Source organism: Caloenas nicobarica, chromosome Z, assembly GCF_036013445.1.
Source record: "Caloenas nicobarica isolate bCalNic1 chromosome Z, bCalNic1.hap1, whole genome shotgun sequence".
Lineage (NCBI taxonomy): Eukaryota > Metazoa > Chordata > Aves > Columbiformes > Columbidae > Caloenas > Caloenas nicobarica.
In genome coordinates this window covers 66,630,087-66,651,851 of record NC_088284.1, presented here as the reverse complement: position 1 = coordinate 66,651,851, position 21,765 = coordinate 66,630,087, and the positions used below count along the sequence as shown (strand labels likewise).

The 21,765-nt window shown below is 39.7% G+C and overlaps 1 protein-coding gene across 3 annotated transcripts in view; it reads right to left on the bottom strand.

Moving 5' to 3' along the window:
- ADAMTSL1 (ADAMTS like 1) overlaps positions 1 to 21,765 on the bottom strand; it is a 444,801-nt gene that overhangs the window by 87,809 nt on the left and 335,227 nt on the right. For all 3 annotated transcript variants that reach the window (XM_065655435.1, XM_065655436.1, XM_065655437.1), the window contains 4 exons: positions 13,052 to 13,102; positions 10,060 to 10,264; positions 8,661 to 8,808; positions 4,583 to 4,667 (listed from right to left, as the gene is read on the bottom strand). In XM_065655435.1, the coding sequence (XP_065511507.1) occupies positions 4,583 to 4,667; positions 8,661 to 8,808; positions 10,060 to 10,264; positions 13,052 to 13,102 (489 nt within the window). The remainder of the gene's footprint in view (positions 1 to 4,582; positions 4,668 to 8,660; positions 8,809 to 10,059; positions 10,265 to 13,051; positions 13,103 to 21,765) is intronic.

The window sequence follows — 21,765 nt, the reverse complement described above, 5'->3', positions numbered from 1 at the left end:
CACAACGCTGTCTTTTCAGTATCTGGCTGACCATGCCACTGGAGGCATCTGCTGTTCCTCCTGCTCTACAGCTGCCCCCCTTCCCCTCCCTGCTGCCTCTCCTCTCCCCATCGTTACCTCTCTGCTGAGTACAGGAGCGAGATCTCAGACAAAACTCATTCTGGCTGCCCAGCTCAACTCCCACCCTCAAACCCTGCTCAGCCAGCTCCACTCTACTGGATCCGAGAAAAGAAGTGGCTTCCTCAGAGGAGGGGAAGCAAGAAATTAAAATTGTTTTTTACAACTCCTGGTATGTTTTCTGAAAACATTTACAGCAAAATATGAAATGTTAACACCTCACAACAGGCTTAGGCCCAAAACAGTAAGAAATTGATGGTCATGTTCTAGTTACTCATATTCAGTCAGGAAAATAGCTGGCCAGATCACATGCTGCCTTACACCAGCCAGTGCCTGATCCAACATTTAAAAACTCTTGACCATTCCAACCTTCAAATTAGCACGCACCTATGCTTTGGACTGATCATTCATCAGCCGAAATATATGGGTGATAGCCTGACTTCTGTCAGCATGGTAGGTCATGGAGACGGTACTGGGACCAGTACTATTCAATATATTCATCAACGACTTGGATGAGGGAACAGAGTGCAGCAAGCTTGTCAGCAAGTTTGCTGATGACACCAAGCTGGGAGGAGTGGCTGACACGCCAGAGGGCTGTGCTGCCATCCAGCGAGATCTGGACAGGCTAGAGAGTTGGGCGGGGAGAAATTTAATGAAATATAACAAGGGGAAATGTAGAGTCTTGCATCTGGGCAGGAACAACCCCAGGTTCCAGTATAGGTTGCGGAACGACCTGTTGGACAGCAGTGTAGGGGAAAGGGACCTGGGGGTCCTGGTGGGCAGCAGGATGACCATGAGCCAGCACTGTGCCCTTGTGGCCAAGAAGGCCAATGGCATCCTGGGCTGTAGTAGCAGTGGGGTGGTTAGCAGGTCGAGAGAGGTTCTCCTCCGCTCTACTCTGCCCTGGTGAGACCGCATTTGGAATATTGTGTCCATTTCTGGGCCCCTCAGTTCAAGAAGGACAGGGAACTGCTGGAGAGAGTCCAGCGCAGGGCAACAAAGATGATTCAGGGAGTGCAGCATCTCCCTTATGAGGAAAGGCTGAGGGAGCTGGGTCTCTTTAGCTTGGAGAAGAGGAGACTGAGGGGTGACCTCATTAATGTTTAGAAATATGTAAAGGGTGAGTGTCACGACGATGGAGCCAGGCTCTTCTCAGTGACAACCAGTTATAGGACAAGTGGCAAGGGGTACAAACTGGAACACAGGAGGTTCCACTTAAATTTGAGAGGAAACTTCTTCACGATGAGGGTGACAGAACACTGGAACAGGCTGCCCAGGGAGGTTGTGGAGTCTCCTTCTCTGGAGACATTCAAAACCCGCCTGGACGCCTTCCTGTGTAACCTCACCTAGGTGTTCCTGCTCCGGCGGAGGGATTGGATTAGATGATCTTTCGAGGTCCCTTCCAATGCCTAACATTCTGTGGTTCTGTGATTCTGTATTATATGTCTCTGCATACATATCTGCCGAAACACAGGCCAAAGGGTGAATGCTTTTCAGCTAGTTGGTGTATTTGAAATCCCTGCACAGCTGAATGAGGACAAGTGATGTTATAAGACCAGCATCAGAAGTGACTGTTCATTGAATCTTGATGAGTTCTGATTTTTTTTAATCTCTTTTTTTTTTTTAAATGTGATTACATACAATTTGTTTTCAATCTAATAGCCAGGATCTAAAAGGAATAAGTATTTAAAGTTAGACATTAATGAAAAACACTATAAGTAGTAAGGCAGCAAAACCAATTTTATGTGGAAGTTCATTGCTCAAGGTTGCTGTCAACAGATTATATATTCTGGAACAACATGCAGATGGTTCTTACAGTTTACAGTGGGGAATAGCATGGATGGCCCTTTCAGCACAAGTTTTCTAAGATTTTATTTGGTTCTTCTGTTTCATGCCTTATCACTAAAAGTCATTCCAAACTAAACACAAGGCATGGAAATCTCCAGGCTTTGGGAAAGTTTGCATAAAGATGCTGACTTTGTGCCCTTTATGTTAGCTGTTAGTCAACACATGTAAAAATCTATATTTCAATTTAATTTAATTTAATGTCATGTTGATTTCTCATCAGTCTAAAATAAAGATTGTACATGCTCCCAGACTTGTGCTTTGCAGGGATTAAAAAAATGTATAAAATGTCACCCCATGGCAGAATGAACCTAGTCTGGGCTCTGCCACACTATATTGGTATGTTAGCATCCCACTGGTATCACTGAAGTGTTGCATGAGACGGGGTAAAAAGATGAGGTTGTGTTTCCAGAACAGGGCCTGTATTGCAGCAGAACAGTGCTTTACTATAAAGTAAAGAGATGTCATTGCTGCACTTAAATCACTTAGTTCTTAAACTCCTTTCCCTTTATATCTCTCAAGGTCTGTTTTTATATCATAAGTAATATACCCATAAGGTTTTCTAGAACATTTTGTTAAAATACCCATCATGACAAACAAAAGCCTCTTCACCTTTCCCTGCAGATTATGCCTGTTCTCTACAACCCCCTTGTTAATATTTAAAGCTATATAGACTCCTATATATACTTCTATACTCTTGTTCTATTGTACAGTCAAAATTGTTCATGAAATCTATCTAAAAAATTTCTTAGTGTAACAAATAAGTCCAGATATGACCACATATCAGTATAATTCCTTTTGATAAACTTCCTGATAATACATCTTTTTCTATGTATGCTTAGCTAAGTGGTTTAGTATGGTCACAAGAAAAATCACGAGAAAATAAACTGCACTTTACAAGTGAAAAATGAGTGCGTGAACCAATATTGAGTTTTCTAAATTTTTACTCTGAATCAAACTACAGAGTCTGTGAAGCTCTGGAAACATCTCATTATATTACATGTGGTAGCTGCTACGAATAGATAAACACATATATGAATATGTATGTTTGTATCTGTGTCTACAAATCTGTGTGTGTACACATGTATGTCTGTATATGTATGTATTTATGTATACATATAGCAGCTGGATTAAAATTATTTTTATTTTGAGGGCTTTATTTTATATGTCTCTAGATCTATGTCAATGTTCCAGTTTCAAATTACTTCAGATCAACCATACCAAAACTGCAATTATATTGCATAACAATATTTTTTAGTGTAACACACAGCTGCAGTTGCAATAAAAAATGCCACATGCTCAGCCACGAGGAACTGGATACTAACTAAAGCTGTGTACAGGGGTTATAGTCATAGCATGCATTTATCACAGTTCCAGAATAAAAAATCCAAACCAGAATCGCAACAGTGTTTCTAATTTCTCAGCCTTATTGCAAAAGGTTTATATGATACACCAGTTTTATTGCAGCTTCCTTTTCATTGCAATTTTATAGGCCTAAGTAAGATTAATTATCCATAAATGACAGTGAAACTCAATTCTGAATGAAATTCTGAGGGTTTTTTAAGCCACTTAATTTTTCTAACTTCTTCTGCAGTCCTGCTATTAATGAAACGGAGCACATGCAGAAACTGCTAAACTGTATTTTCAACAGCACTGTGTGAAAAATCTGGCTACATCAGATCAGATTAATACACTCAGATTATCTTACTCATATATTAAACAGACAGGTACCAACCCTAAGTGGAAGAGATCTTTCCCAGCCTTTTATTGTAACAGTTTTTCTTTTAGCATTACCTGTAACTATTTTACACCCTTCACTTCTTTATAACTCAATGGTATTTTTGCTCACAAAACAGAAGACAAAAAACAGGAAAAGAAAAAAGTTACAGTTAAGGGACGTAATGAGTTAATTTTCTGTATTTAGGAGGAAAATGTACAGTTGCCAATATTTCAGGCAGGCCTAACACAAGGGAACTGTCAGTATATGTACATAGGCCAACCTGCCATCCAAGAAGGTCTGCAGCAGGAAGAAGAGCTACTAATGGAGTACAAGGTGCCGACTGAGCTGGCTAGGCAAAGATCATGAAGTGGCTAGAAAAGCACGGAGGGGGAAATCCCTGAAATGATGAGATAAGTGATGATAAGGCAATCCAAACCACAGGACTGAGGTTTCTAGTTTATTTGCTGCTACTACACTCTTCCTGCAAGGAGAGGTAAGGTGGACTCATCACTGTATTTCATGTCTTACTTCACAGGGTTATTGTGAGAATAAGTAAAGGTGCTGAGCTGTGGATACACCACAGTAGTGGGGAACATATAACTACCATATTCTATCATTCCATTATAGGTAGGTAGACCAGCTCTCACTGTAGTATTACTGTAGTTGATTTTAAATAAAACATGTATATACTTGTTCAAATTAAATCTGCATTTGCCCTCTTGAATTCTCTTCATACCTAAGTGTGATACAGCCTTAAGCACACTGATTTCCACAGGGCTGAGTTTAGCCTTTATGGTCTAATGAAAGCCAAATACAATTTAAAGGGACTCTGTTAGTTCAGCACAAGGCCCTGATATCCCCATTATAAGAACCTGTTGTAAGCAAATTTTTAAGACTTACGATGGTTCTTCAGACACCACTGCTCCTTCCTCCAGCTCTTGAGCCTGCTTATACCACGGCAACTTTGCTTCCACTGGAAGTTTCTCTACGGAACAAACACAAACATGTGAAAATAGGAAGCATGCAGTAAGCAACTCTGCTACGTGTGCCAGCCACCCCTCTCTTGCTCAGCGTGCCTGTGATGCACATGTGCTTCAACCACATCGATCCTGAGATCTAAGAAGAGCGAGAGAAAAAGGAGAGCAGGAGAGAGAGAAAGAAACTCCTTTGTCCTGGACTATAACTCTTCCAGGGTCATATGGCCGGACAGTGTACGGCTGCAGTTAGAAGGGCTACGATGTTCTAAAGCCGGAAATAGAAGTTCTACGAGGTTCTAAAGCTGGAAATGCAAGTTGTCACTTTTCAGACTATGCAAATGGGCTGTAAAAGTGGGCATTTTGGAAAGTGTTTTTTGGACTGAGTCTTGGGAGTGTAACAGGCCTGACCCTGCAGAGGCAAAATGTATAAAAATCTCTGTGTTTTCCCTTAAATTTTAGAACTTCAGGAGACACATTAAGCTTGTTTTTGATAGATTACAAAAAGGAAGAAAATCCTGATTTGACGAATGATACAGCAGAAAAACAGAGAAATGGTAACAAAACAGCCCCGCTATACTTTTCAACTTTATCAGTTCATCAGCTATGTGGATTCAAAAAAACCGAGCTTGATACTTTCCCTGTCATTTCTGATGGAAAACAGTAGAGCTGCTTTTCTTCCCCTCCAGGATGTGCGCGCAGTGTAATGAGCTGCTCTGCTCCAGGGAGCGCAGGGCCACGCCGCCTTGCAAGCCAAACGCCGCTTTCATGTGGTGTCAAAGTGGAGTAATTGAGCTGAAGGCAGTAGAGCTGTTTTAGCTCTACAGGGGTATAAAGTAAGAGCAAACTTGGAACTATAATTTGGGAAGGAGCTCTGCATTTCAAGAAAATGTTCTAGGCCAGGACTGGGGCAAAAACCCCACAACTTAAAGGCAGCGAGACTCAGACCACTGAGGAGAACCAGGGCCAGACCTGTTTGCCACTCACAAATCACCTAAGCCTTTCAGGTTCATATAATTCACGGATTTGTACTTGCCAATGGTAGCAGATTACTGTCATTCAGGATAGTCAGGAATTTTCTGAGACTCTGTTGTGCACAACAGTGAACCTTTCATGTATGCACATGAAATTTCCCATATGTCATAGAGAAACAACAACTTACAACTTGATTTCACAGCTACTGCAAGTTTAATCAAACAAATTTCTTTGGAGCAAGTTATTAACTGAGGAAAAAAGGGACAGTAATAGAGTTACTATGACTTTTAGAAATTGCTTGCCAAGCTCTTACTCTAATATATTTATTAGTGCCATTTAAGGATGAATATTTGCCAGCACAGCTCTTAGTTTAATCTACATTTTACTGCATTTGTTATCCAAAATATGTAGGAGATGTTTCTATTTATATGTTCTGCAGCTTGTTTTATGGGTTTTGGAAAGCCAGATCTTACTTCCGTGCTTATTTGCTTGCATGCAAGTGCTTGTAAAAAGCAAAACCTCTTGCGTACTGTCGCCTGTTATGTGATTTTTTAAATAACTTTTCTTTTTTAGAGGTGTAGATAATTATCATCTAGACTGTAAAATGAGTTAGAGGATTAGAAATGTTGATGTTGTGCAGTGTGCTTTGACAAAAAAATGAATAAAAGGCTCTCCTAACATAAGCTGAGGAGGAATTTTTGCCTTTGGAGATTAAAATAAAATCTCTCTTTTTATAAAACAGTTCTAGTAAAAATACTTAAATCCTATATTACCCAGAAAGTTGTATTAGATTAATACACCTTCCCTATTAAAAGTGAAAATCACTACTTGATCCAGGGGTATCCTATTTTTTCCCATTATTGGTGTAAGATAAAATGCCTCAGTGCTTGAATAAAATAAAATGAAATAAATTACGTGAGCTATTTGTATCCTATTTTGGTTTAGCACAGTGTGTTAGAAGAAGGAATTCCACATTTTTTGTCTTCCTCCTTCAGTTAGCTAGGAAGATGGTTTTTCTGCTTTGTGTTAATCCAGCTGCAGAAGGAAAAGCAGGCTAAGACTAAAACATTCAGTAGAGAAGAGGTATTTTGCTACCCCTACTTCTTTAAATGTCTAACTCCAGATTTATGAAATAAAAGGGACAAATTTCTGGCACATAAACTGAATAATTTTGATTCGAAGAGACCTCTGGATATAATCTGGTCCAACTCTCTTCTGAGAGCACAATTCAGCCTCCAGGTACATGGGGTTTCAAATATTGCCACTTGCATTATGGAGGGAGAACTGTGATAGTGTTGCAGAACCAAGGTGAGGAGTAAAATCAAACCCAAGCAGAACAGTATGCTTCGTGTAGGACTTTCTGTATCGTGGGAAAAAAGACGGAAGAAAGAAACAACTGCCTACAGCCAGAAATTAATCACATATGTACTGTAAAGGGCAGCATAAGAGTTTATCCAAGGTAAAGATACCACTCTATTGCAAGGGTGGGCTTCCAGCAAACAGCGATTTACTTTGTTCCCAGAGAAGTCCCATTGGAAGAGACTTGACAGATGTAGACAAGCAAGGCTTTCCTAGCTGGTCTTGTGCCCTTTTCAGGTTCCCTAGGCAGAAGTCGGTTTGGAGTAGTTTGAAATGCCTGATTTTTTTGAGATCTTACTGCTTTTTGCTTACAAAGGGTGCTGCAGACAGACAGGATGTTGCTTTACCTGTGCTCTGAACACCATAAACAGATAAAGCCCCATAAAGGCAGCTGACTGAGCCCAAACCCACTGGATCTCCACATGTGGCTCAGAGTCATGCTAACACAGTCACAGGGCCTTTTTTTTTTTTTCCATCTTGGAAGGTGGACAGAGTGAGCTCATGTCAGCTAGCAGAATACAGTGCAAACATAGCCATTGGTCCCCAGAGGGCCTGTCTGGGTTTTGTGACTTTGGTGGCTGGCAGACACAGTGAATTCTCATGTTTCAGATAAACTGGAACCTAGAAACTTTGCAAGTGCACCCACCATGGGCCACTGAGTGCAGCAATTAAAATTCCAAATTTCACTCATCCACCTTGGATAAGCACAAGGTCATAGGTCATTCTTATTTCACAGAGCTTCATAGTAAGTTGTCTTTAATATGTATCAGGATAGTAATTTATTTTTTTAAAGGAATTGATTTCTTCTTATGGTACAGTTTAAGTCTCCAGTTTAGGAAAATAAAGTTCACCTGCATTGCCATAACCCAGAAATTTCCATAGGTTAGTCAGCATACAGAAACAGTGGTTGTGTTGATAAGAGTTTGTATACATGCAAAAACATATGGACACATATACCTTCTGAAATGGTCAAATACCTGTGTCTGCTGCACCTGGCCATAGCTCATTAATCAAATCCAGTCTCCAGGACTTTTAGTAACGTTCCCGCCCCACAAGAACCTCCAAACAACTGAAGAAATATTTTCTTCTTCTCTCAAAAAAATGTGAGGGGTTTACCCCAGTATTATTCTCTGTGTGAGGCCTAAGTCAGGAAACTTTTCCATATAATTTGTGAGTATTCCTTGCTATGAGATGCTTCAAGTCTAACAGTCTGCCAATTTTTGCAGCCTTGCTAGTAAGGGGAACTTCATATTGGGCTATACAATGCTTGCTTCTGACTTATTTCAAGTTTCAAGTTATGAACTGGCACTTTAAAATTATGGTTACATTCATCTACCATAAATGTTATTTATAAATTTAATTCCTTTTAAAACAAAGGGCAATTTAGCCCAGATACAATCAGTGAGATCAAACCTGCTTACACTATGGTCAAATTTACATTTATATGGCTTGGTCTGCCGGATCAGAAATTCACAGAGCTTGTAAGAAAGAGGAAGGGGCCAGCATCCACTCCAAGCTGCTAGCAGGCAGACTGGAACCAGAATGGCAGACCTTAAAGGTGCAAATTTACAACTCAGTGCAGGTGGAAACAGTGCTACCAGCAGCAAAACAAAACTGCTCAACATATAAGATCATTGAAAAAAATTATGAGAATCCTTCTGCTTCATTACCTTTTGGTTTGTAGCAAGGAGTGGGTACAATGCATTCTTCTTTTATGTGTGGCTTTGTTTTAGGACTACAGCCTCCTGTATGCATCCCCCTGTGATCAATGCAAAGGACCACACGGTATCTGAGTCCTTGTCCACATGTCACAGTGCACTGGGGAAAAAAAAAAAATTTAAAAAAGGTGTGTGTGATACGTCACAGGAGTGATAAATAAAAGGAGAATATGCAATAGAAGTATGTGGACATCAGAGAGCAAAACATGATGCAGAAACACCCAACCCTAAACATAAATTACTCGTAATATATTTGGTAGTTATGGATAAGGTACAAAATTAACAGAAATTTTTGCCTTTTTGCTCTGCACATTTACTTGGTTTGGACATTTTGCTGCTGGATTTCTTTTGCAGTGTCACTCAGCATTGGCTGCTTGGCTTGTGGCCATTCATCCCATATTGAATATGCTCAGTAACACCCTGTCATTTTCATCTGGAGCCACTCTGCTTTGCTTGGACAAAGTACTGGGGCTTATGAGTTAACAGGGGTGACACTCAGCTATTTTGGAACATGGTATCAAACATAATGGGAAACTATTAGGCTTTCTTCCCTCAAACACCTTCTTAAGTATTTTTTCATTTATTTTTGGTAAGGTACATGAATTTTTCCTCCTGTACAGATTGTTTAATAAGTGGTTGCACAGGAGAGGATCAAAACTACCAACCAGGGGGAAAAGCTAAGGACACTACCAATATTACTTTCCTCCTGGCTAGCAGCTTTCATCTGGTAATCACTAAATGCTTTGCAATCACCTGTGGGTGAGCTAGCTTAGCTTCTCTAACCCATTTTACTCATTTTGAAACTGGGGTTGTGAGAAACTACATTCAAGATTAAGCCTTCATGTACAATATCAGAGTACTTTTCTACTTTTGTAGAAAGACTTTTCAAAGACATTTACTTTCATACAGAAGGAAAGGCGAGTCGGGAACAGACAACTACAAGCATCAAAGAGCAGAGTAGTTTATGGCTTTACATATTTCTGGAAATTTCTCAGCAATTAATAATGTTCAATTTATGGCCGAAAAGTTGTAATAGAGATATACCATTACATGCTTACTGGTTTTGTTTTGTGCATTTCATTTATGTTCCCAGTATACTATTAGTAGAAGATCACTAATTAACATTACTGATCTGATTTATTTTTCCATAATTCTCCTTAATCATATTTATCTTATTAATACATTATTCCTGAGTATTTACTTTGCAGTTAAACAAATAGCATAATTTTAAAAAGAGGTCATGGTAATAAGGAAAGAAAGCAGTGAATGTTTCTACTTGCACAAGCTCAATAGATCATAATTTAAGTTACATTCCTAGTGCTTACAAAATGAACAAAGGTAAGCTGATTACCGGAGACCATTCCTGAGCAAGCCACTTTGGGCAGTCAAACATATTGCAAGGCTGGACAACAGGCATCTTTGGAGTATACATGCATTTCCATTCTTCCACAGGGCTGATATGCCCCTGAATGTCTTCTTCCACACACGAGATGCTGCGGCTTTGAATGCCTCCTCCACAAGATGAGGAACAGGCAGTCCAGGGTGTACTTTCCCATCTGGGGAAAAAAGAAAAAACAAACCAGAGGGATATCAGGAAAGGAACCCCTGATGCCCCCACCTCCGCCCCCCCAAACGCATAAACTGCTATCTGCAGGAGGATTTCTTTTTTTCTGATTAGTGTCAGTAAAAATTAATCATATATCTATCTATCTCTCTCTCTATATATATATATATTTATATTAATACATGGCCATAACAGCAAAGCACTCTCGTGGCTGCCGTCTTTAAATCACAGGTTAGTAATATGAAACTTCCTCTATCGCACTAAACCAGTTACTACTACCACAGAAACTCTCAATACTCTTAATTACTTTTATTTAATTCATGGGATTATTGTATCTTCCCAATTTGTCATGTTCTGAGGAATTTTTTGCCACAAATCACTGGAAGCTCAGTGTGTTGTGAAGCTGATGCTTCTTTTGCAAGAACATACAGGGAAACAGCATTGTTTCTTTCAAGGGAAATAATGGGAGTTGTGGAAAAAAAAAGAAGATGGGAGGATATTAGCAAAAAGAAGACGTGGCTATACTGGTAGAATATGTGGCCTCTGATGAATAAACCACATGTGCCTTGTTTCCTTACAATTGAGGCAGTGAGAGGAACTGAGAAACCATCTTTTCTCTACAGGTGCCATTTGAGAATGTAGTGATAAATCCACAGAATAATGTGTACCTTATGAAATGCTATGCATCTTACGAGAATAATCCTTCTTTTACAGTGATGCATATGTATGCATGAATGTAGTGTTTTATATGTGTACAGTTTGTCCACATAAAATATTCTGGCATTTCCTTACTTATATTCAAGCCATTGTCACAGAGAAGATAAGGACCATTGTCATGATCCAGTGTGGCTATTCCTCTATAATCCTGTGAATGCCTGATGCTATAAAAGTGTGCTTTTTCTATCTACCTGGCAACACTCCACTTTTTTTGTTTGTTTGTATTTGTCTTGCCTAGACTCTGCAGGTTCAGTGGAAAGACATTTTTTTACCCCACTGACTTGGCCGTCTCACATGCCAGCCCTGTGGTCTGTTCAGTTTCTGCTGCCTCTGAGGTTTGGAGGAGACACGTGGCTGTGTCTTCCCTCTCAGTGTGAGGGAGGAAGACCTGAATCATGTTCGTGGGTTCATAGGTGCACATTTGGGAGTGGAGGAGAGGGAGAAGAGGGGAAGCATCAGGGGGAAGAAGGGGGACAGAGGTCCCAGCCAGCAGTTGCAGCCTGAGCAGTCGATGAGAGGTTTTAATGGAGAATAGTGTGGTTGGGAGAGTGGATGTAAAGAGAGTGTTACAGGGTGAGACAGTAATCCAGAACATCTTGAGAAACAGTCTCAGCCTTTTGATCATTTTCAGGGAATGATTTTGGTTTTTGCTTTCGGTGTTACTGAAAGCCAAATACCTCAGGGCATTTTGATCCTTATTTTGGATTTTCTTCAGCAGTAAAAAAATCTCTGCCTAGTTGTCAGCTCGGAATGCTTTTTCCTTAAATACAGTCCCTCCACTGTTAACTACTGCTGAATCATTCTCTGATATGAAATCGTTCTCCATCTTTTGTCAATGTACATGTCACTTGTACAAAATTGAAAAATTGAAAAACAAACCTTTTTTTAAAATAAAGAACAGAGAAAAGGGAAAAAAAGAATTAGCTGCAAGATATATTTTATGAATGTATCTCACAAATATTTGATGATAATGACTGTGTGTTCATAACCATAAACACTTGGCTAGGAAAAGTCTAATCCAAATGATGCAGATCATTGATATAGGGTGTCAACATGAATGGCAGCCACAATGCTGGGCAAGTAAACTCCTCTCCTCCTTGTTTCCTCACTCACAGTTTGGGGTGGGTCCCTGATTTGGCAGGAGACTGTTGAATGTGAACGTATTGCACTCACACACTGACGCTGAAAGCTCTCTGCATTAGGCCTCACCATCATTTGAAGGAGGTCCTTTCCTCACCAGGATGAGACTAACAAGCTGCCTAGGGGGTTCTTTCTGCGATTTCATATTCCATGACTCAATAAATTAATGAAGAAGGAAACAGTGCAATACTATTGCGTGTCCAGGCAGTATTTCAAAAGAAAAATGTTATTATCCTTCAGCTACCAAACATCTTTATCAGCACCAGTCTTATTCACTGCTTTAAGACTAAGTATTCATGTGATTATTTCTTCCATAAGAATCTCAAGTCTTACATTATAGACATTTTAATTGTGAGATAATGAATAATACGAATCAGGCCTCGATCCTGTTCCTGCCCCTGATCTCTGATTTCTTAGAAAAGCCAATGGATTAATGTCCTTGGGGAAGGCATTAGCATGGGTTTGCAGGATCACAACACAAATACTGTCTGAACACAAAATCTCACAATTTATAAGCATGCAAGAAGCAGCACTGTCAGAGAGAGAGAGGAAATCTGCTGGTTCATTTACAAAGCCACAGGTTACAGTCCTGTCCAGAAATGAGTGAAGGTTAGAAAAAGGAGAGGTGTGAGAGGAAAAGGGAGGTGAGGGCAGGGGGTGAGGAAAGAGAGAAAGAAAGGGACCACACACAATGAGTCTGCGTTGCTTCTTCAGCTGGAATACTATTTCAGTTCTGCATCAACAGAATTTGTAACAACAGGTTAGCACTTGAACAACTCCAGGTTAATCTGCAGGATTTCAGAGCAAGAGAAAAGCAGCATCTGTTATCTTAGTTTGAGAGCAAAGTAGAAATGCAGAGCAGAGAAAAAAAATAAGTAAATGTATTTGTTAATCCTAGTATCTTGTTGACTGTTTTACGTACCGAGGAAGGGGATGGTAGAGGTCATAGGGCATGATCTGCTTGTATCCATCACTGTTAGGAACAATAATGCCAACCCTCTGAGTAAAAGGTACACATAATAAAATAAACACTAAATGATTACATTATACAACTTTTTTTACACAATATTACAAAAAAACCCAAGAAATGAAACCAAAAAACCAACAACCAAACAAGATATTTTACCTAAGTTGTTACCACATTTAAAGAAAAACTTATGCTCACATCCTACTGTTTCCAAGTTGTTCAAAGAATAAACAACCAATTACTACTTTATTCTTATGAATACATTACTGCTTGACTAAGAAGCAATCCATTACCTTAAGTGTACCAAATAAGTGTTCCAAATATTTTTAAAACTTAAGCGGTTACTATCTGCCATTAAACAAACAAAAAAAAAGTAGTTCTAGACTTAATACTTTCTTGGAGCTTGGATCCAAAGTCACTGAAGACAACAGAGGAACTTTTATCTACTTGAGAGAGCCCTAGGTCAAACTCTTTTTTAGACTATTATATGGTTGTTTCTGCCCTTTGGATAATTCTTTTTTTCTTTTGCAGGTGTCAAGATTAGAAATTCAGAGATTTTCAGTGCAAGAATTCAAATACTCAATTCTTGCTTCTCCACCTTAAGTCAGTCCAATCTCATTATCTTCAGAACCTACCTCTGTATTTGGGTTTTTCTAGAAGAAAGAAGGAGCTGGAGAGAACAGTAATATATCAGTTTATTGTTTGTTTGGTTTTGGTGTTGTCATGACTAGTTGGCTTGGTTTGCTGTAGCGTTATTGGTATAATATCTAAATGATATAACATCTAGAGATTATAGAAAGCGATAGTTTAGAGCAAAATTAGTAGTTATCTGAACCATTACCGTGCCAGTTATGTGTGAGACGGATAGCAACTACATGACGGATAGCAACTTGATGGCAACTACAGGGTCTCACAGAATTTCTAGCCCTTTTGATAGATCCTGACTCAGAGTAATTCTAACCATGTTGTCTCCCAGCTATCAGACATATCTATTAACATCAAAAAGATGATCACAAACCATCTCACCGATCAGTTTCATCAAAGCCACTGTGCAACAGGGGACTTGGATGGGACAGGTGGGCAGAACTATCACAGTGAATGCCAATTGCATTAAAACAAAAAATGTGTCCCTACCCAAGTTATGGAGTGGGGAAACTGGCTGAAATTAACGAAGCTTCTTTTTGAGAGCTTTATACAGATGAGAGTACACTCAGTACGCTCCTACAGATTTCTGCAAAGGGGAAGGATCAAAACGGGGGGAAGGGAGAAAGTATTCTCTGTCCTCAACACAATTCACTGAAAAATGATGTAAGCATTCAAAGGAGTCTTGTCATGTTAAGGCCAAAGGGGTCTCTTCTCCTTTCAGTCAACAGGGTTTTTATGTGCATAACTTGTCCATGATAGGATAATGGATCTCATTGTGTTTTCACAGTGAGGAATCAGTGCCATGTCAGCAAGCTGGAATTTTCCAGCTAAAGCATGGACAGATGCTGGAGCCCTGGAGATGTGTGATGGGAACTATACAGGTCCCTTTAAGCATAGCAGCCTCTGCAGTCACAGGAGCCCTCTGCATCAGTGTGCATATTTGCATCTTCAGAGATCTGCCTGTCTTCACAAAACTCTAAAAATTTTGGAGAGGCAGTTCTGGCACTGGGAAATTTTGGAAAAGACAAATGGGTCATTTAGATAATGGCAAATGAACTTAGCTTGATGGATAAATGCCTGGAAAGTTTGAGAAATTGTGTACTAGTATTTTAAGAAGATGGAAAGGGACTTTTTCTGATTTTTTTTTTTTGCTCATGCTTTTGGGAATCTCTGCTGTTTTCCTGACTCTTCTACCACTGCTGAAGTTCCACCCTGAAGCCTTTTGCACTTTCCAGCTCATCAGTTTGCTGAGGAGCGGTTGGAAAAAAGATTAATATACCAAGTTCAGAAATGAAATAATTATACTATAAAAGCATCTACTGCCTAAGAAAGAAACAGATTTCAAAATATTTCTCACTCATTGGAGTGAGAAATGTTTCTTTCTAATAAACATGGTCTGTATGCATAATCCAGGTCTACATGCATTAGAATGCATAATATCCAAGGCCATTCCAATGGAAATAATAGTACCACATCCAAACACTGTTATGAAGATTAAATAACATTTACAAAGCACTAGATTAATATTGTCATTGGAAAGGTTTGACCCTTGAAGAATTTTGCACATATAAATCGCATTTCTGTAAATGGTATAGAGCTCCACAGAATTACTGACACTGTAATTGTGCAAGTGAGGAAGAAAAATCCCACAATAATACACAATGTCTTAATTTATCACTTTAAAAATCAGCTTGAAGATACCACAGAACAGCAGACAGTCATTGTACCATTAATGGCAACTGTGCCTTTCGTAGCTTGTCTTGTGTTGGGGTTTTTTGTGTGTGAGTTCCACAAAAAAAACCCCAACCAACCAACAACCAACCAACCAACCAACACAAAACAAACAAACAAAACCCAAACCAAAACAAACAAAAAAACCCAAACCAAAACAAACCCCAAACCAACAGCTTAAGTGTTCTATTTGAAAAATGTCTTAAGAGATTACTCTGACGAGTCCTGTACTTTTTGACTGAATAAATTGGTTTAAATTCCACAAATCTATCAGTCCATCATACTCCTATTAAAAAGACAGAAGAGATCTAGTTGATGGGCTTTGTTCACTGTACATAACTCAGACAATGCAAAGGTGATAGTGTGTTAAATGAACAGAGCAAATAATAATAATTCCTCCACTACACTGATATTTCTGGCTGATGTGGGCGTAGCTAACAGGACTCATTCACGCAACACCTAGAGCAAACTTGCTTTGGCAGGAGCAGGAGCACAAAGTAGATTATTTTGAAGAGCTGTTGTGTTTCATATGTCTGAAATCTCCCACACCTTTCAGACCAACAAGTTGTGTCATATACTCTGCAGACTGGTTTGTTTTCCTCCTGAGTGCTGGCAGCTTCAGCACAGTTGGTCTTCCAAGGCACACGTCCAGCTGGAAGCGGAGTTGCACATGCCAGAGGTGGGTGTGCTGCACCCAGGACTGCCACCTCTGCAAAAGTTCAGCTTTCTCCTGGGACTGGTGCCTGCAGCAACGCTCCTTGAAAGCCATGTTTGTCATCGTCTTCTCAGTAGCTCCTTTTCTTCCTTAAGCTACCCCCTTAGCACAAATGACAGGCACGAATGCCTTTCTCCTGTAGCTCCCTGATGAGTCTCTTTTCTGACTCTCTTTCTGCACCCTGTCATGCCGGTGCCCAGCCTCTGCAGGACACCTGCACACCTCCAGCTTGCAGCCTTCACTTCTGCTGTGGGTTCTGTTTTCCTGGGGGTTTCCTACCTACAGTGCTGCAGGCATAAGGCTGCCCGCACTCCTGAGTGGCTGGTGTCAGTCTTTCCTGATGGGGACTTGCACAGTCAAGATTTAGGCCTTCGCTGAAATCTGACACACTTGAGAGTAAATGACCTGCATGGTGGGAACTATGCTACCTAAACAACGGTCCAAAGTATGTCTAAGATATTGATAGCAATCAAATAGCATACCAAATAATAACAAAAAAATTGAAGCGGCTTAAGTTGCCTGCGGACAGCTAATTCATTAGGTGAAAGGCAACACTCGGAAGACCTGAAAAAGTTCATCACAAAAGACAAGAGTTTAACATATGAGCCAGCATCTCCCCGAGATTATCACAGGACAGATGACAGGTTTATGAAAAAGTCTCCAGTGTAACACTACAAATCCTGACACTAAGGCAGTGTGTGATACTGCACCCACCCCTCACCTTGTGTTACAAGAACGCTTTCTGACCTGAAACGCAGGTACTGAGGCCGTCAAATAGATGGTGTCTGCTAATGTTTCCCATGTGTTACCTTGTGAAACTATTTCCATTCAGAGCTGAGATAGCTGACATCTACAGTAACACCACAGGTACAGGCAACATTGGCTTTTGAATGCCTATTTTTGCAGGTAGTGAGTATCATAATTCTCAGTTATGCTGTCGGTGTGACTTACATTTCTGGGTTTTGGACCACCATGCTTCACCTTGAGATATAGATAGTATTACGATCAACTCATCACATTGTGCTCTATCAGTATGTAACTTGAAGAACTACCATGTATTTTCTATTTATGTATCCTTTTATATGGTTGTATTAATTTACAGATAGGTAAACACCAGTGTCCCCCACCTGAACATTTTAAAATGAAATGTGGATGCTTAAACAACCTACTTAAAAATGCAAAGTACTGCTGAGAAAGCTATCCTTTTATGTCAACCTCCAGAAAAACCTCACACTTTAGACAGTATGTCTGTTCAGAAAACAGTACCTCACCTTCATCATAAATGACTTGTTCATGGTGTACAAATTTTAAATTCCAAGAAATATATGGTTTACTTGTCATTTCCATAGACTGCTGAAAACGAATCCTTTCACAGGGCTTGAAATGGGTATTATCACCTGGAAGCAGCAAACGTGCTTCCTTCCTGTAGCGTGACTGTAATGCTTCTAAAAATCTTCTCCTTTTTTTATTCAGTTTAGTATTTTATGGTGGTTTGGATAAACAGTATTTGATATAGAGATGGAAATTCGTTGTTATTTTCTACTACTAAATGTTAGCAACCAAATACCCAGTGAATATCTCTATAAGTGATCATTTTGCTGCTTGCTGCAGTTTTGTTCTCTTCTAGAACTTAAATAGACTACATTTCCTGTAACTTCATCTTGGGCAGACAAATATCTGTATTTGATGCTCATAGCAGTAGAACTACTTTCTCACCTCACAGTTTGATATCTAATGCATCCTGACAGCTGCTCACTCCTTCCTTCCTTCCTTCCTTCCTTCCCTCCTTCCTTCCTTCATCCTTCTCTCCTTTAAGGTGAATTTACTCTGCAATTCACACCTTTTAACACTTTGACAGATGCTTCCTGGCACACCCTCCCTGCCTGTTCTGACAAAATAATTTTCTAGCTTAATTTAAATGCTTTTTGCCCTGCCCAGAAATTCATTATTTTGTCTATTTGTCTTAAGAAAATTGCCTCTTTAGGCATTAGGAGTATCTGCAGCTCATCTTTAACCTGCTCTTGAACTCAGGTGACCCTGATTAGGACTACCAGAAAATTGCCGCTGCTATCAGCTCCTTCTCTGCCTACAACTCCTGTATCTGGAGGCATATATACTGCCATTTCTACTCCAATCTATCAATGTTTCCAACTCAGCCTTCCTGAAAACATATTTGATTGTTCCTTTCCTGATGCTCTGAATTGTTTTTGAACTCCTAAACTTCTGCCCCCTTTTTCATGCATAATGCATCACACTAGCTCATTTCTCCAGAAACCTCAGTAGTCCCTCAGTAAATTCCGAACTGTTCAAAATCACCCTCCATAAATATACAGTTTGAATGACTGATGTTTGTTGATTGTGCTCTCTCACTTGCAGGCAGCATACTTTTTGCTCTTACCAGTCTCAATTTTCCAGCACATGGAACTCTAGCCATGCTGGTGGAAAAGGCTTGTTGTGCCTTGTGCTTTGATGACTAAAACCTTCACGTCTCATCTTCCCCTGGGAATGGCTATCTCTTGCTATCTTTAGGATCATTCATCTGCATATGTTGGCTGTGGAAATTGAGATCAAACCCTGCAATCAGAGGCAACCAAGGTTCATAGAGCACTGCAAGGCAGAAAGGCTTTCTCAATCCCCCTGTAACAAATTAAGAATTTAAGTAAAAATGCAAAAAGTTACCATTTGCCTGAGGCAGAGATCCAGAAAGGGCATTGTCATGACCAGTGTCCCACATCCATGAAAAAAGCTGTGGTGTTTTCAAAAATTTGCGTATTTTATGTTATAAAATATTCAAAACAAAGTTTAAATATATCATATGTCCCAGTCAAGGGCAATAACAATAAATGAGTCATCGTGTCTCAGAGCCCTCTCATCACTGCAGATCTATGGCTGCTACTGTGTAAACCTGAAAGTGCAGCCTGTCTTTTTAGGAACATACTAGAGCTCCAGTTTTGTTCATCTTCCTGAAAGAATTTAGCAAAAATGGGATCAACTGCACTGCTGTGATACTTGGCTTATAATTGCTATCTAATATAACAGCTTTAGGGAAGCTGATAGCAAGAAAAAAGCATGCATTTGGCAATTTCCTGCTTCAGCTGCCAATTTGTAATGAAGTGAGGAGACCTCTGATACTGATTAAGAGGATACTCTGTTGCCCTTTTAATCATTCATATTTACTTATTACCACCTCCTTTTCTTTTGAAGGAAATACATAAAAGTTATCATGCACGTGTCTTGCACTATTGCCCAGGAAAATTTAAACACTTCAACATCACCAAGTATATTGTGGACTTCTTACTAGTCGAAGTTACTCTGAATGGCCATAATATCCTAGCAGCCTTTTGTGTGCTATTACTTGTACTTCATTGTTCTTGTTAGATTAGCTAAAAATAAGAACAAAAAGTAGAATTTTGTTTAAGTTTCTTTTTGCTGATGACTGCCTCTGCCACCACCCTGTATGGATAGTTAAGTGAGAATGCCAAAAGAAAAACTTTTGCTATTTTGCTAGAGAACTCCATAAACTGTGGATATCTGAGAATTTCTTCAGGTCTCTGAGTGTTGAAAAGCTTTCTTGAACTAGAGATTTTTCCCAAAACTTTCCACAAGTACTAACATTATTGCTGGTGGGAGACTTACAGATAATTCTCTAGGCAAATTCCAGGAATTTTGCTTGTGCATATCAGACTGGCATTATTGGCAAAGTGTTAAGAGCCCATGTGTTAGAGTCTTGCTAATATGAAATTTTTGAGACTGTTGCTGCGTGAAGTTAGAATCTTTGTTGAAGATGCTTTTAGAAATCTTTATACACCATTGAAATCTCCTGGTAAAAGCGCCAGCAGAGCTTTTGTGACTCAGAAAACACCACATTAACATGTAGCACAGATAAGCAAAAAATAGAGGAGACTGCTGAAAATGCAGAACAGTGCAGCTGGGAATGCCACTGAAAAGCTGAAGATGTAATCTAGAAGCAGCACTAATGTTGCTCCAGAGAATATCCTCATGAGTAGGTGAATGATGAGTGGGGTAAAATTCTGTCATATTTGTAAAAATTTCTTTTTAGAGGAATACCTCTGATTATAAAAGAAATGTTATTTTCAGCTTATAGAACCTCAGAGTTGTCCTATGTGTTTAGCATAACCAGTTAAGTGAAATCTAACCAGACTTTTTCTCAAAGCAGAAAAAAATTCCATTCACCTTTCATTAGAGGAAATGAGACAGAAGGATACTGATGACAGGTAAAAAGCTTCCCTAAACCCTCCATCCTGAGAAGTTTTGGGTAGTTAAGAGATTCACAATTAATTAAATCTGTCAAATCTTAATGTTGGATTTGATTTTGCTGCATAGAAGCAGAGTGGACTAGATGGAACTGGGTGCTATTCACATCAGCAGATATTATACATATATTTGCCAGTCAAATATGGACTGCTTCAAAATCTTAATGGACTGTAAACGAACTGTTCTTTTGTTTCTGTCTTTCTAAGGCAGGAGCTGACCCTAAAGAGGGTTGATGTAAGGGCCAGACAGCGCATTGATAGTAAATAGAGACAAAAAGGGACTCGGTGTCATGATGCATCATCTGTCCTGCAAGACACTAATTACCAGTCTCACCTAGCTGGACAGGCCACATTTACATAACCCAGAAAAGGAACACGTAGAAATCATATATGTTTGATAATTAGTCTTCCACATACTGCTTCTTCTGTGAGTATGGGAGAAACTGGCTTTGCAGAAAGAAAAGTTGATTTGTTTTCTGTGTTTCTTCAGACTAAGCTTTTTTTCCTACTCATGATGCCACCAATACTGCTAATTATTGCCATAATAAGCACAATAAAGCAAAATGTTTCTATGCACTATGCCTACACAGGCAACTAACTGCAGGCCCACGTGATACTCCTGGTATTCATTTAAACTTTTCTTTCAGCCTGCCCTTTGCTGAAAATGTTAATGTAAGCTCTCCTACAGTAACCCCTCTCAGTTGCTTTATTCAGCACCGCTGTGGTCTTCCACAATTATTTTCTGTGGTGTTCATTGACACACCATAGGACGAGTCAGCAACCACTAATCAGCTATGCCTCACTGGAGCTGAGTTTGCCAGGAAAAATGAGCATCTTCATTTTATACCATTGGAGCTGAGCAGCTCCCATACAGCAAAGACATTGCAGAGCCAAGACGCCCTCCTTGCTCGCACTCCTGACCCCATTGTTCTGCTTCACCTACCCTCTTCCTGACCGTAAGAAAGCACTGAGATTCCAGAAGTTACCACAGATTTCCTCTGGTTTTCTGTCTGAGATGTTGATACTTGAATTCTTTACAAAGGCACTTTTGAAAATAATCATTTGCAATTTGGCATTCCATGAGGATGTTTCCAGAAAGCCAATTCCTCTCTGTTACTGCCTGTACCCTGGGACTTCTAAACGACTCTCCCTCCCCTCAGGGTCTTTATATCAACAACTTTGCCTTGTTATGTCTTATATGAAACAAAAATTGCTTCCTGACATCTGCCCAGCTGTTTTTTCTCTCTTTTCTCTCATGTACCACACAGTCATCTGTCTTCCCATTTGGGAATATGTCATTTAAA